This window comes from Brienomyrus brachyistius, chromosome 1 (assembly GCF_023856365.1).
Source record: "Brienomyrus brachyistius isolate T26 chromosome 1, BBRACH_0.4, whole genome shotgun sequence".
In the NCBI taxonomy this organism is placed as follows: domain Eukaryota; kingdom Metazoa; phylum Chordata; class Actinopteri; order Osteoglossiformes; family Mormyridae; genus Brienomyrus; species Brienomyrus brachyistius.
This window is the reverse complement of record NC_064533.1, coordinates 15,420,409-15,436,586: the sequence shown is the minus strand read 5'-3', so window position 1 is coordinate 15,436,586 and position 16,178 is coordinate 15,420,409. Positions and strand designations below refer to the sequence as shown.

Below are 16,178 nucleotides of genomic sequence, written 5' to 3'. Positions count from 1 at the left end.
CCGCAGAGCTGCCAGTGGGGCGGAGGAAACAGCGGTGTGGGAATGCTGCACCGGGCAGGGCCAAGCCCGTGTGTGAGTGTGTGTGTGCGATATCCCCGCTGTATGTACTGTGCACTGGCTACACACACCCTTCTGAACTGAGGGTTAAGTGAAGAATTTTCTGAGGCATGACGAGAGAGAAACAGATGATAAATGCAATGTTATTCCTTAAATACTGAAACACATTTGATTTAGTGACTGGAAATCAGCAGGAACGCAGGAGGGCTTGATCTCATCACGGTACGCTCCGCTCCTACAGCATCCTCTGTCTGACGTGCCAGATGAGGGTTTATCCCGTGCCCAGTATATGGGAGCTCTTCTCTAATCGGCCTGGAGGTGTTTGCAGCTTTACGGTGCTGCTCGGGAGTCCCGGAGGCCTGCTGGTCCAGGGCTCCCCCTGCTGTCACTGGGCTCCGCCTCCTCTTCTGGGCTCCACCCCCTGTTCCAGCCTCAGGCATCCATGATGACTCATCACATCCCTCTTTCCGACTAACAATCAGATATCGGCCCACTGAGGTTCAGGACAGCGGAAACCAGCCTCAATGGGATGGTTATGGAGAAGGGGCATGGACTATGACGGGTTGGGAGTTCCTGCTTCAGGTCTTAAGCTCAATAACCATGACCCGTCCCACAGCAAATCGAGCACTGAAGGACAACTCTGAAAAGTAGAAGAGCAGATCTGGCCCCAGCGACACATGCGTTTGAAGCGGGGAGACTTCAAGAAGTACCTGCAGGCCATGCTTCCCACGCTGAGCATTTCATTAGTCCCTAGCCAATCGTCAAGGGGTTAAAGACAGCCAATCACAACGTGCTTATATCAGCAGCAATGCAGTCCTATAAGGATTCTACCCACACTTCCCCCTACTACATATGAACAGTCACACTGCACATATCAAGACAGGAGGCCTTCCTCAGAGATGGTAGTGAAACGTAACACAAATTGGGGGGGGGGGGGGAGGGGGATCTGAGAGAAGCAACCTCACAGTGAAATGGGAGCAGGATACAACCAGTAACCGTTCACTGCACAAACCTGGCTGCTCCTCTCCCTGCCACAAAGGAGCACTGCAATGCGTCTGGTTTTAAAGAGCACCTGCCCGTTTCTGCAGAGCCAAACGGCACTGATGGGCAGGAATCCCATTCCCGTGGCTCACTACTGTTACGCAACAGGCCCAGAGTGCCTCTCAGAGGCGGAAAATCAGCCTGCTTACGTAAATCATGTGCGGCCGGTGCTGCTGCGAGGTGGGGTCACCCCTCTGCCAAAACGCACTCGCAGGGCGCGGGTTCGAGATCAGCGCAGCCCACGTGTGCATGGAGAGTAATGGTGCTTCCGACGATCCCGCAGGGTTTATTTAAAACCCCTGAAATCATGCTAAAGACCAGTGAATCTTAATTGAGTTTAGAGCACACATTCGTTAATTGGCTAATTTATATCTCTGATGCACCCATCTGTATAAACTGTCCATGAAATCAATTAGTGAAGTATGGATGGATGGATGGATGGATGGATGGATGCAAGACAATGATGTCCTTAGCCTAAAAGCAAGTGCACTGGAAATGACTATGAGGATGGCTCAAAAATGCAGAGGGGACACGCAGGTGCAGGAAAGACATGCGGATAAACTCAGCCAGGTTGGCATATGAAAGGCAGGCAGCCATCTGGTGCGGGTACCGACGCAGACTCCACAGCCATATCGCAGCCTAACGATGATTATTTACGAGGCGATTCAATTTGTAACCAAACTGCTGGTGATAATTTGCTTGGCAGAGATATTCTAATCCCTGCCCCCACAGGACTGCTGACAAACACACACACACACACACACACACACACACACACACACACACACACAACAACCGACCAATCAGAACCCAAGGATGGCACTACCAGGAAGAACAATGGCCGGCCCCCTTTCCTTTCTGAGCCAATCAGAAGGGGGTGGGTGCTGAAATCCAATTGGCACGGGGTATTCAGCACTGAAGGAGAACCGTCACGTTCCCAGGGTCCAAGCATGACGATGAGAGTGTTAGAGGATTTAAAGATGGTGTGGAGGAAGAGAGGGGCACAGTGTGCGGTGCGGAGAGCGAGCAGGAGCCGCCATCCTGCTGAGCTCCCACAGCCCTGGCATCTTCCCGGGTATCACACACACACGGCGCGACTGCCGAGGCTTTGCAGAGGTGCCAGCAGCTTTGCAGCAATGCAGAGAGGGGGGGGGGGAGACATGCTGTCCTTGGCTCCTTGCGGGCCATGTGTACCAGTCTACCCCCCCCCTGCGGAGCTGGCTCCCGGGAGTGATGGATTTCCGGGAGCTGCTCCAGTAACGGGCCCCAATTAATCTCCCGGCCTGCAGCTTCCGCCATCCTCGCGGGCAGCCCCCCCGGCAGGGACCCCATGTACACACAGCGGAGCTGCGGGCACTGAGCGCACCAACCCCACGAGGCCACGCCCTGGCTTGGATGTGGTGTGAAGGACCGCCGCCATGGCAGGAAGAGATGCGGGGTGTTGGGGGATTTCTGTGCCCCTGAAAACCCTCTGTCCATCATGGCTTCTACATCGAGACACGCAGGCTTTCTCCCAGCAGCTTCTCGTGGGAGCTTCAGCCCCGTCTGCTTAGTGCAGCCCGACACGCGGTACGGTCAGCACACACGTGTGCTCAAAGGGACCACGTTCGAAATTCGCCGGGCCGTAAATGGAAGTAGAACCACAGTTCTGCGGACCCTGGATCAGAACCCATCATCTTTAGGTAACACAGAATGGATGGATTGTTTCTCCTCTAGTACACCTATTTCAGCCCTTTCATGAGTGCGTGAGTGAACACTAAGGGGATTAAATGGGATGCCTAGTGACAGGATACAGCTCCAATGAGCCAGCTGTCCTCTCCCATGATTCCCTGGGGCAGGGGTGACCTCCAGTGAACACCAAACCTCACCACGCTAACTCCTACGGAGGATGCACGACTACTGACGCACTGAGCTGAAGGACCGAACCCCGCAACAACGCTGGCATCTTCTACAGAAATTCACCCTGCCCCCGAAGCGTTTTAGCAAAACGCATTTCATAAGTGTTGCATCAATTACGAAGCTTTGCATGCAGCCTGAAAGGTAAAAGGACTTAAAAGCAAATCAATTATCTAAGCTGAGGAAAGTGAAGCAGTTCGTTAAAAAGCCCACCTGGCCAGGGTAAGTCAATCACCTTAATTACTTGGTGACGGATCGCCAGCATCGCCGGCATTATTAATCCACACTACTCGTCCAAGGCGAGGGGCGGCTTCAAAATCCCATTAATATAATACTTTATTAAGACACCACGCCAGTGTCATTCAAGGCAATTAGTGTGCTCTCACAGCACTGATTTACGCAGACAGATTACCAGTGCACTCTCATCTGCCTCCCAAATGACTTTGCATGTAAGGAAAACAATGGTGCTTGCATTCAGTCCTCTGCCAGGAAAGCATAGGTACTGTAGTATTTTTAATACCATTTATAATGCATAATATGGATGCCCAGATTTCGTCCTGTGTATCAATGCTGCGCAGCCCTAGAGTAAGTTTTTAATCAAGTTAAGCATTTTCAGGGCTACAGAGCACGTGGGGAGTTGCATTATGAAATCAGAGCGGTGATTCAGTGTTGATAGGTCTATGCTAAGTGGACTCCATTCCAATCAGCTTCATGTGGGCCAGAAATGAATAGATGAGAAGCCAAAATCAGTATTTATTTTATCCTGACTTACGAACCCAGTGCATTATGGGTACAGCCAAGGTCTGCTGAGACCCAAAAGGTTCAGCATCGTTCTAAAATACATGCAAACAAAAATGAAATAGTAATGTCATACCTTTCAAATAGTTACCTTCAACAACGGAACAGATTCACTTTGAGAACTGTGCCCACCACGGTCTGATGGACAGGTTTACAGCAGTAACTGGATCAGTATGAGGACAGAGGCTGGATCACACCATGACTCCATAGCTACCCTACAGAATGGAAGGTACTTCACACACAAAGCCATGCACACCTTCCATCATAAAGGCCCCACTTGTCAGGTGGATTCAGTTTTTTAGATTCCCAGTCCAGTCAGGTCCTTGAAAGATCGAGCACTCATTCTCAGCAGATAGTCTGATCCGCACACAGGAAGGAGACTCGTGATAACAATTTTGTTCCTACTCCCCCCGCTTGAAACACACAAACTTGCCTGACCCTAATGCGAATGAGGATGAGGAACGTAATATGCCCTATCTATTTTGGACAACCACGGGGCTTTCCTCCACGAAAAACCACTGCAGGAAAGCAAAGTGCTTTTTGAAGAGGCTATTCCTCTTCAGGTTCGAAGACCACAAACTTTTGAAGATCAGAAGAGGTGAAGAATTTAGTAGCACAACCAGCAGTCTAAGCTGCTGTGTAACAGAGCCCTTGGTAGACTCTGGATGGGCAGGAGAACTCCCACACTGAGAGAGACGAGAGCTTCACTGATTACACAGGAGGACAGAACATCGCACATGAAAATAAGGGCGAGATGGCATGACGCACTGCAGCATCTGTGCTTCGCATCTGGAGGGTCACCCTGTCGCCTATTGTGATCCGCTCGTTAGCCATTTACCAGCATGGCTGGGTGATGGATGGCCGTTTAACCGCGGCTGAGGTGCCTGGCCACGCTAGGGTAATGGGCATGCTCGATGCCCTGGGGAAACGCATTCGCTTCGCCTTTTCTACTTCTAGTTCTGTGTGTTTCCAAGGCTCTGGCGAACAAACAGGCAGTCATGAAAAATGGCTTCCAGGAAGTACCGGAACGACAATGGAAGTAAAACAGGAAAGCACAAAGAGGATGAAACTTATGTAACGTTTAATACGTCGACTTCATCACTAATGCCTTTTATTTTAGCGGCCTGGATGAAGTCAATAGCTTCCACAAAACAGGCTTTGTAGGAGTAAAAATGTGAGCAAAAGAAGCCCATCTGAGCAGAACAGCGGGTCAGAACTCTTAGCAGCGGCAACAAAGGGGAGCCAGTGAGACTGCACTTGTGTCTATAATAATCTGATGTGTTTAAGGGCTCCCTGTGGCCAGATAGGCTGCTTACAGGACCTCCGGACTGAGGACGCTGTCAGATTTGATAAAGCACTCAATCAAAACGATTGACACACTCCACATGATCTCTGCTGTCACATTCCGGCACAGAAACCACAGAGAATCCCCCGCGACTGTAATGCGATGATTGCCACTGGCTGAGGCGGACAAGCACTCACCACCGAAACGCTGTCACCGTGTCTGAACAGCAAATATCGAAGGCACAGGACGGCACGGTGTCTTTAAGGGGGGTTGGAGAACAGGAAACACAACGGAGCGGGAGACCCCCTACCTGTCTGCACACATCCCACAGAATTAAATGCCCTAGAAAGCAAATAATTTTCACCACCGCAAGATCAGCTGACACCTTGTGGCCATTAGTGTGTTTAGCACTGAAGAGTTATGACCCTGGCGTCGAACTTCCAGAGGACTCTGCACAAGCAGGCCTTTGCTAGGAGCCCAATTATCGCAGGCTAATCATGCCGTCGGCAAAAATCCTGCATTTGCATTATCGCCAACTCCCACGAGATGGTTGCGTTTTTGCGTCACGCGTCCAAGGGAGACAGCATCGGGATCCTGAGATGCATCATGGGAGTAACATGGAGGACAGAGGGAGGATGCTGCCTAAAGGTCAGCCAGGAGACACCCCCCCACCCCCCCCCCGTGACCCGGCGTGACAGAGAAGAGACATCAGAGGACTTGAATCCCCCCCCACTACCCTTCTACCAAGTGAATATCCAGCAGTGGGGAAAAAAGGGGCTCTATGTAAAATGTGGACTCTAAGTGACGCAGGATAAATAATGCAACGAAGAAGCGTTCACAGCGGAGTCTGCAGGCCAGTCTGACACGGAACACACGCCCACTTACCGCGTTTTCTGTCACTGAGACACTTTGGGAACTCCACCCCTTCCAGCTGTCATTCGGATATATTTTTTTTTTTTTGGGGGGGGGGGGGGGTGAGTCAACCCAGTCCTTAATCTACAATTCAAAGCTCTTCATCTCTCCTGAGAGCCACCGCTACGGCTTCCAGAGCTCGCGCACATATCTTCAGGAAACACTGTCACAAGCTGCGGTGCCGCTCCTGAGATGGTTACCGCGGTAACTTAACGCTAATGGTTTCGCTGTTGAACTGAGGCAGCATGGCTACCTGGAGTGAGTTTTTCAAATTTCAGACACAAAAATTAAAGCCAATGTTAGTGAAGAAGAAGAGTGGCATGGGGGGGGGGTGTGCTTGTGTTGAGTATCAGCCTATCACGTGAAGCTGTTTACACAAAACAGAGAATGCGGCTGTAAATCTGCCAGCTGACACACGTCAGTCTTTCTGAGAGCACAGATCTGCAACTTGAAGCAGAGGCACGTTAATTAGAAGTCTGAGTGCAGGGCCCCGCTTCCCACCTGGATACAGGAAATGAAAAGGGAAGGGAGGATTCCTGGGATCACAGGAGTAATCCCATCAAAGCTACTCCGCAGCAGCCAGCTGTATATATCCGGAGCGATCAGGACACGTGGGGGTGGGGGGGGAACAGCCTGACTTCCAAATGAGCCCCCCAGGGAGGTGGAGTCAATTTTACCACAACCGTGCGAATGGCAGCAATGAAGACGTGACCCGACCCCTTAAGGAGCAACTGCGAAGCAGAAGAGAGGAGCAATTTATGCGATTAAAATGATGCATTTTAAGAGTGAAGGTGGGCAGAGTCGACGCCGGGCATGATGTCACCTTGAGGAACCCGGGATCCTGCAGAGGACTGGGCAGCGGAGAGAAACACATCGCCACGGGGTTACGCACCCCGCCGCGTCAGGAAAGACAATTAATGCATGGCCCTTGGAAAGGATGGTGCTGTGGTGTGCGAGGGAGTGGGGGCTGCGTCACTGTCATGTGACCAATCCTGCTTGGACTCCAGAGGTCAGGCACGAGACTGAGGGGGCCCCATGGGAGCAAACATCACGCCTAATCGGCGGCCCAGATGAATGGGGGGGCGGTTAGATCTACTTTGGAAGTTTAGGAAAATACATGAACATGTTTCATATGCAGAGGTCATTTTCTACACTAGGTTTGCAATGACGAGCAGATGATACCTTTGAGTTTAGGTCTTCCATTCTACTCTCCACAAAGCTATTCTCCAATTATATATCTTATTAGCGAAATATTGCAAGGAAGTGTTGGATAAATCGCAGTGGAACCTTTAAAGTGTATTTTACAGCTCAGATGTATGACTAGATGGCACACAGGAGGATGCTGAACGTTCTTTCTGACCGAACAGCCTGGCAGGAAGACACTATAGTTCAGTGATGGTTTGATTTTATAGCTTGAGGTCAGACACACAAGTACTGTACTGAACGCCACTCAGGGATGCATGAAGGTGCCAGGCCTGTAGCATGCTGCAGACCACACTCCCCTCCACATTCCCTTGCTAAATGTCGTATTGTGTATGTTCACATCTTCGAGACAAGGTCGGCATGGAGATGGGGGGGGGGGGGGGGGGGGGGCTGAAACACCGGCTGTCAGGACTCTCGTCCGGGGAGGGGGTCGTACTGCAATTATCTCCAGAGAGGCTTGTCGGGTGTCGCAATGAAACTTATAAAAGCTGCGATTTTGCAGTTTAATTATCCGCACAGGAGGTGGAGGCCCCTCAGTTTCACATCCCGCTGGGCTTTTCCCAGTTTACCAGGCCAATCGCTCCACTTACGCACAGCCACAACGGCTCGGCCCACACGGGACAATTAGCATAAATATATCAAATATGAGGGTTTTATCTTTTACAGATTCTTGAATTTGCAGAAATCGTGTTAGCTCTGAACCTCTCTGCCCAGTCCTGTTAAACTACGGGTAGCCCCCCTGCTCCAGGTCACCAAGGTGGCTTCTGCAGAACAACTAGTAAGTACAACTATGAGTAAACACAATGGGCGGGAAACAATGCAAGCACCCTCACAATCAGTTACTTACTCTGGTTGCCTGACCCGTACAGGACAGCATGAGCATTACTTATATGTTTAAAGCTGGGGGCTTTAAAATTTAAGCAGCACTGTTCAGGCTAACAGAGTGAGATCTCACCCCAGTCCAGTGAGAAAAAAACCTGTCATTCCGATATTAGAGGTGAGATTTCCAGACACGTTCCTGTTTTGCTGGCACCGCAGGGGGCGAGAGGCGATTCCAGCTCCAGGGAGCCAGAAAACCTGGGGGGCGGCGGCTGAGACACCCGCACATGAGACGGGAGTCTCTCCGGCTGCCTGGTACCGACTGGGGGAGCGGTCCTGTGGGGAGGGGGTGTGCCTGCTAGAAGGGTGTCGCAATGTGGAGGGGGACCATCCAGACGGAGGCTTAAAGGCCGCTCTGTGCCTCGACTTGCCTCCGATCACTAACTAAAAGGTCTGTTTTTCCTGACATTCTTAACTCCCCCCTCCCCAAATCCTCAAGGAATGTCCATTATCTCAACCACAGGTGAAGAGGAGAGGTATTCGGAGAGGTGGAGGCTACATCCAATGCATATAGAGCCTGGAAGCACAGACAGAACCGGAATCCACACACCATCCAGCTGTAATAATCTGCGGGCACGGGGTGCCGCTCTCCCTCCCTTCCGCAACAGGACATGCCATGTGCCCTGGGGGGTCAGGGGGCTTTCATCTATTAGTTAACAGTTAAGATTCTTTCATGTTGGATGGAGATATCCCAAAAAGCTCAAATCCACATTTACGAAAAATGTCAAATCAGCTTGAAAATGTCCATAGATTTTGGCAGCCACGAATATCCAGAACCCGGAAAATACCTGGCAAGCAGCGTTCCTGCCCCTAGACCCGCAACTCAACCCATGCCAGCTGGCCACTCCACCCCGTGCTCTGGGACAAGACCCCGGCTAAACTCCGGGCAGAATGAGGCAGTGCGGAGGAGCCATGTGCAGAGGAGAGCCGCATCAGGTGGGGGTAGGGCTCGGAAGTGGAGTGCGGGGGTCAGGCTCGGAAGTGGAGTGCGGGGGTCAGGCTCGGAAGTGGAGTGCGGGGGTCAGGCTCGGAAGTGGAGGGGGGCATCATGTGGGGGTCAGGCTCGGAAGCGGAGGGGGGCATCATGTGGGGGTCAGGCTCGGAAGCGGAGGGGGGCATCATGTGGGGGTCAGGCTCGGAAGCGGAGGGGGGCATCATGTGGGGGTCAGGCTCGGAAGCGGAGGGGGGCATCATGTGGGGGTCAGGCTCAGAAGCGGAGGGGGGCATCATGTGGGGGTCAGGCTCAGAAGCGGAGGGGGGCATCGCGTGGGGGTCAGGCTCGGAAGCGGAGGGGGGCATCGCGTGGGGGTCAGGCTCGGAAGCGGAGAGCTAAACGCCTTTGGTAACAATACCTCAGCTCCCGACATGGAGCCAGTCAGGAGCTGCTGCTGATTCACAGGCAGCTCTTAATAATTCAGCACCTTCGCCCCGTCATACCAAGCCGAAACGTACCCTGCACACCTGGGGGGGCAGGTGCTCAGGGCTGCTTCGCACCTGTTGAGTGATGAAGGAAACCAGGCTGAATTCTCAGCACCTCCCCATTAGTACTCCAGCAGGATTTGGGGTACAGACTGACCGATCAACCCACAATCCACACCATCGGCAGCCCTGGGAGGACACCAGCCACGTCTGACACCCTGTACTCTGGGGTACTGGAGTGAGCAGGTAGGGAAACCCAGTGTGCTTTACGGAAAGAGTGGCAGAGAGAGACCGGCAGCATGTCCCTGAACCCAGTCATCAAGGTGTAAAAGTTTTCCGACAGCCGCGGCACTGATGGGATGGCGAGGCATGTGTTTGACGCACTGGCACACTGTCCTCTAAAGCGCAGAGAGGGAGAACCCGGAGGCAGGGACGCACCCCCCACTCGCTGTCGATGGGGCAGCGTGACACGGTGAATCCGGCACACGGACACCATTTAGGTGCAGAGGCGCCACACTCACAGGACACCCCCTCAGAGCGCGGGACCTGACCCAGGGTGCCCTAGGATACACCACGCAGTCTCAGAGTTGCACCAGGTGTGCAGCCAAACAATAAAACACACTAGGGGGGTCAGGTCCCCCAGCACTACTCACGGTGCGGGTGCTCGGAGGCGTAGTAGTAGACGTCCTCGTAGCCCTCGTGGTAGTCCTCCTCCGGCCGGTACTTCTTCCCCTTACGGCGCCTGGACCTCCGGATCTGCCTGACGAAGCCCAGGAAGCGATCCATGGCAACGGTGCGCGTGTCTCTGTGTGTGTGCGCGAGTGTCTGTGTGTGCGCGTGTCTCTGTGTGTGTGCGCGAGTGTTCCCGCAGGACGCCGCCGGCTCGGCTCAGCTCCGTGCCGCGCCGTTGCCGCCTCCTCGTGCAGCCTCCCTGCGTCCCCCACCGGCCACGGCCCTGCCCCCCCCCCCCACCCGCTCCGCTAGGCGTGCATCTCGGGGATGGCGGGGGAGAACGGCTGATCGAAAAAAACAAAAACAAGGGAGGAGGAAATTCCAGACGAGTGGCGCTGCTTCCTGGGAGCCGAGAGCCGGGCTGAGGAATCCCAGAGCCAGGGTCTCGCTATCCACACTGCCTCTCTCTCTCTCTCACTGAAACTCCCTCCCTCCTTCACACAATCATTCCACTTCAGCGGTAGCAAAAGGCAGAGGGGAGGTGTAGTGAAGGGGGGGGGGGGGGCTCATCTCTGCCTTCCCGCCGACGGCCAGAGGGCTGATAGGGGTTTCCCGGGAGACACGGGGGGGCTGAACCATCGAGGCAGGAGGAGAGACAGGGGTGTGACACGTTTCGGGATAAAGGCACAACAAACAGAGCCCCCCCCCTGGCAGACATGGTTTGATCCACTAACAAGTCTAGAGAAGGTCTGTTAATTGAAGTCATTGAGAGTAATGATTCTACTTACTGGTTAAGCTCCCATTGAAATGATGGCTCCCCCATGTTATACCACTAGGGGCACAAACAAGGACACAATGCAATATTGCTGTGCTGTGTACAGATGTCACCTGCCCGAGCGAGCCGCACTGCCACGGCCCCGTCTGTCACCATCACGATCTGTCCCTGACAGCTGTCTTACCCCGGACTCCCCCCAGGAGATGGATGCACACTCACATGATGGCTGCGCGTATTCAGGCGGAGCCCCAGGGCTGTGCAAACCCTCAACACACCACTTATTACACACGGGGCTGGGCAGACTGCGACAGCTTTACCCGCTCTGACCCCTCAGCCACAGACAGGCTTCGGGAAGGCACTGCCCCCGCATGCAGAAACACAGACTCTTTCGCTCGCAGCACCGTGCGAGCCGCCTGCCCCTTGCGCACGCTGCCATGCGGCCAGATGTGTGGCAGGCTGGGACGACCAAACTGTAATACGTGAGTTTCAGCTTAATGACAGACTGCAGATGCAGCACGAAATCAACCAAAGCTAAAGGCTCATAGGAAAGACAAACGCATTATGCAACACATGTCTGCAGTAGTATACAATCATGGCCTTTTACTGTGTGGGAACATGCTGCAGATTCAATGAGTAATAAATGAAGAATGGACAAGCAACCGACAAGTCGGACCCGCATTGTTAGAAGCCCTCCCACCACCGGTCATGGCTGCGTGACAGTGATGTCATACACAGAGCTGCAGGGGGCGCTGTGGTTGGAGCAGACAGCCCATCACTGAGCCCCTGCCCCCTATCACCATCCTGGCCCATCTCCACTGCTTATGCTTCCTCCTTGGCTGGCCTGTGCTTCCAGCCCCTGCCTCCCACTGCACTGATGCAGAGGCCGGGCTCCAGCTGTCCAGGGAGCTCACCCCCCAATCCCCCCCGAATTCCGCCCCCCCTGCGGCAACAGCCCGCTTCCTCCATCCTGAAAGCAAGCTCATTCTTAATGTAGTTTGTGTCCAGTTGGCATGCATGCTCCATAGTCAGGCCCAATGCAGCATCAATAAGGCATGGGGGTAGACTGATCCACACTCACCCCCCCCCGGTCACAGGGTAGGATGTGCGGGGAAAGAGGACCCACAGATCTCCCCTTTTGCATGCTGTCAATGAATAATGGGGTCCTCACGCCTCAACATTAAGGCAGCTCAGAAAATAAAATCATTTCCTCATAGCTTTTCCCAGGATTCCTACATGAAATCTCAGTTTCCCCATCCGTCCTCGTTGATCATCTTCCTATCCTGATGGATTGCCAGTAAAGCAGATGCTCACGAATCACACACTGAGACATTACGGTTAAAAAAAAAAAAAAACTGAGAAAATCCCAAGCAACAGGCGAAGTCCAAACAGAGAGTGTAGGTGAGGCACGAGCCCACAACCTGCCAGTGCAAGGCAATACCCACTGAGCCACTGTCCCTCCCCATTTCTGTAGACTTTCCTGGAGACTTGAAGTTAGTGTGTGTGAATCAACTTGTGGCCTTAAATAGCTTCTAGAGTGAGAGTGTATGTCTGTGTGAGAGAGTTACTATGTGTACGTACACGTGTTGTTTGTGGGGGTGGGTGTGTGAGTGAGAGTTACTATGTGTACATAGGTGTGTGCGTGTGAGAGAGTACCCTGCATTGGTCGGGGCTGCACATCATCAGAACCATAACAGAGTAAGTGGCCCTGGGAAAATGCAGTTGCTTAGAAACAACCTGGGGGGTGGGGTGGGGGGTTTAGCACACCAGCAGAAGCACAATACAAAGGCACAGTAGCAGAATGGAAAACCCTTCTCCTCATATTGTTTCTTTCGAATATTTCACCCTCTGCCACCTCTTTATGCTGCTGTCCCGAGGGCCGGGTGCAAGCCCATGACCTGCGGACCTGCAAGCAGCTCGTCGCTCTTCCAGATGCTCCTCTATAAGAGCTGTACTCCTGGTTCCAGTTTCCATCTCCATTACTCTAGCACATTCGGAGGCTCCACTGCGGAAATGCCAAAGATGGCAACGTCACAGTGCTTAAATGGGCACCCATTATATTCAGAGCACACAAACATAACCCCGATGGTATGGTTAAATCCACGACGGGATTCTGATGCAACCTTACGCAAGGCCTTGTGTAGGGCAGTCAGTTAAGACAGAAGCAGCTTACTGGATCAGTCAGTTCCTGGGAGCCGAGGACCCGGGGCTGTCCCATGGCATGCCTGTTTTTGTGTTTTTGATTGTTGCCTTGCAGAGAATGAAGTGGGACCTCCAGTGGCAATATGGAGAAGAGTGGAGAAATCCTGCTTCTCTACAGTTGTGGGACAAAATCACCAAAGTGTGCTACCCCTTGTGTGTTCTTGGGCATACCTTTTTTTATTAACCAATGATTCAGCTACACTGGGACCATATGGTACATCAACATGGGGTCACTGTGTAAAAAGCAGGACCCCAACATTAAGCAGGACAGCATACAGCCATACCAGCAGATCATCTCTGGACATCGAAGTGCTTCATTGATTGTTGAGACATGTTCGACAAGGGCTCTGGTTCCAGGATCCATCGCATCTGTAGTGGGGAATGCAAGCTCACAGAGGCCAGCTAGTGACAGACTTTTAACCTAAGGCATCATGCGTTTCCTCAAGGAACTATAACCACAAATATGACCTCCTATCAAGCAAGGGACAGGACAGTGCTTATAAGAACCACCCCCCTCCACGAGGTCACGGCCGGCTGCAGGATAAATGTAGAGAGACGCTCTGCGAGTATCACAGATGGCAAACAAGCTGGGAATCTTTCATTTCACAGCCGGGTGGCTTGGAGAGCAGCTCAGGGACACCCCGCCTCACCACGGCAATGAGGGCTGCCAGAGGGTGACCCCCGGCCCCCTCCTAGCCGGACAGTCACGGCCCATCAGAGATAACCGACTGCCAGGTCATGATCAATGGGACGCAAAAGGCCAGCTGAGGATCCCTTCATTAAGGCATCAAGACTGACCACAGAAGTCCTGCACACGCTGCGTCGGTCTGCACGGAAACCCAGCTGAAAGAGACTAACCAGGAAGACGGGATAATCCTGGTCGCTGCACCACTCTCTCTTTTCACCTGACATGTGTGAGACTGACTGAAACCCCAAATTAATGCCAAATGCGGCAATCTGGACCAGGAATGAGAAATTAGATATTCTGAGCTGTTATCCAAAAAAAAAACTGGAATACATTTCCTAACTCTGTGGACTGTCAATTACACGATTCTGTGAACGGATTTCCCGTACTCGTGCTCCAGCAAAATCCATGGTTGACATTTCGGGAATATCTATTTAAAATTTTCATGGTGTCGTCAGTAAATCCATAAATCTGAAGCAGTTTACATGTACCACACGCAGACTACATGCTATATATTTAAATACCATGGTTTGTCTTACCAAGCTGCTAACACAAAGTCTACAGCCTCGCTTCTTTGTAAACATACTGTAGAATTTAGAATTTAGTGACTGTCATTGATGACACAACAGCACACAACAAATCAACAACAAAATGTGTCCCCTGCATTTAACCCATATGTGACAATGTGACATAGCAGGGGGCAGCTAATGCAGCGCCTGGGAAGCAGGGCTTGGGGGCGGTACCTTGCCCAGGGTACGTCAGTGGTGCCTTGCTGGTCGGGAATTCGAACCTGCAATCTTTCAATTACAAGTGCGCGTCCTTAATCAAGCCACCACTGGCCACAGTAATCTGTTTAGCTGCTATAAATCAAATGGCCAATTAAACAGAAACAGCAATTATGTAGCTGGTTATTTTAACTGCTGTTAGCGTTGCCGTTTATACGTACATAGATGTCTAAGAAACAGCGTGAGATTCAGATGCAGCATCTTCTCAGTAAGAATTCATTCTTGGGCTGTTAATTATCCAGCATTTCACCTCAAAATGCCAGTCAATCAGAAAATCAGCTGATATGATGTTCCTGAGCCTTGTGTGTGTGTATATATTCTTAATGTATCACTTTAAATGCTCCACAGATGAACAGACATACAAATTAGAAGCTCAAAGCTGGAACGGTGTGGTGCGATAATCACCATGACATGTTCACACCGCCCATTAAGAGACTAATTATTTACTGCTTCGTTCTCGTCTGATGTGTCTAAATATGGTTTTTCCATATTCCAAATATCCATGAAAACCAGACCAGCTTGTCGATTCATGATTGGCTGAACACACAGCTACAGTTTCACAAAGAGGTACAGGTTAATCGAGGCCGGCCTAGCTCCAGTACCAAAATCATACACATCACCCAGCCAACAGCCTGGACCAATCAGGCAGTGGCCAGGACACGTGATCCCACCCACCTGTAGCGTCAGACAATCAGATAACGACCAGAGCTCTTCCTAAAAGGCCAGGATTAGTGCCTGCGGTAGCCAAAGCCTGCCAAACATCTTCAATCAGCCAAAACAATGAGAGCTGCCGTCTCACAGGCACGTGCCAGCATTAAAAGATTTTGGCCATCACATGGACGCTGTGCCTGTCCCCACTTTTTGAGGTCACCGGTTCCTACCATATAAGAAAAGACACACTAATTGTGCTCAGAGACCCAAAGCCCCAAGTAAGGGTCCATTTACAGCCTGTCTGTTCCATCTGTCCATCGATACCATACTGTGCTCCATTACACTGAATGTGCATTATTCAGGGGGAAAAAAAAAGATGATAAAATTAAATGACTGAAATCTGAAAGTTAATGAATTCCACCTCAGACAACGCAAGGAGCAGAGCCTTATCTGAATTCCCCGACAGTCCTGAAGCAGAAACGTCTCAGAGGCGGCATGCTTAGCGACTCACGGGCTGCTGAGAGCGTGGCGCTACCATCGCATTCAAAACAGGGGTTTGCATTTCCACTACAGACCCCATCGATCAAAGCCAGTTTAAGAGGTGAGGGTAACCTCCAAAAAGGAGCCTGAAACAAGATTTGTGCGGAGTCGGTGTTCGGGAGGATTCGGAAAGACCTACAAACATCAGCCTTTCTAATTCAGACGTTAAGATTCAAGTCGTCTGGGTTCTCTCACATGCATAAATCCCAGAAGCTGCTGCTTGGATCCATCTCTACCTGTTAGGGGTCAAGGCTTGTAGGGTTAAAGAGGTTAGATGTGGTCCCCCAGAATGCTGGGTAGTGCTGGAAATGGAGGGCGAGTACATCAACCAGGGGTTCTGCTGCCCAGCACAAACCCACATCAGGTCCTCCACATTTGCCA

At 51.9% G+C, this 16,178-nt stretch overlaps 1 protein-coding gene across 1 annotated transcript in view; it reads right to left on the bottom strand.

Moving 5' to 3' along the window:
- Positions 1-10,424, bottom strand: part of grip1 (glutamate receptor interacting protein 1) — an 83,917-nt gene extending 73,493 nt beyond the window's left edge. The window contains 1 exon segment of the mRNA XM_049026828.1: positions 10,144-10,424. Within this exon segment, the coding sequence (XP_048882785.1) occupies positions 10,144-10,276 (133 nt within the window). The 5' untranslated portion in view covers positions 10,277-10,424.
- Between the last annotated feature and the right edge of the window lie 5,754 nt (positions 10,425-16,178).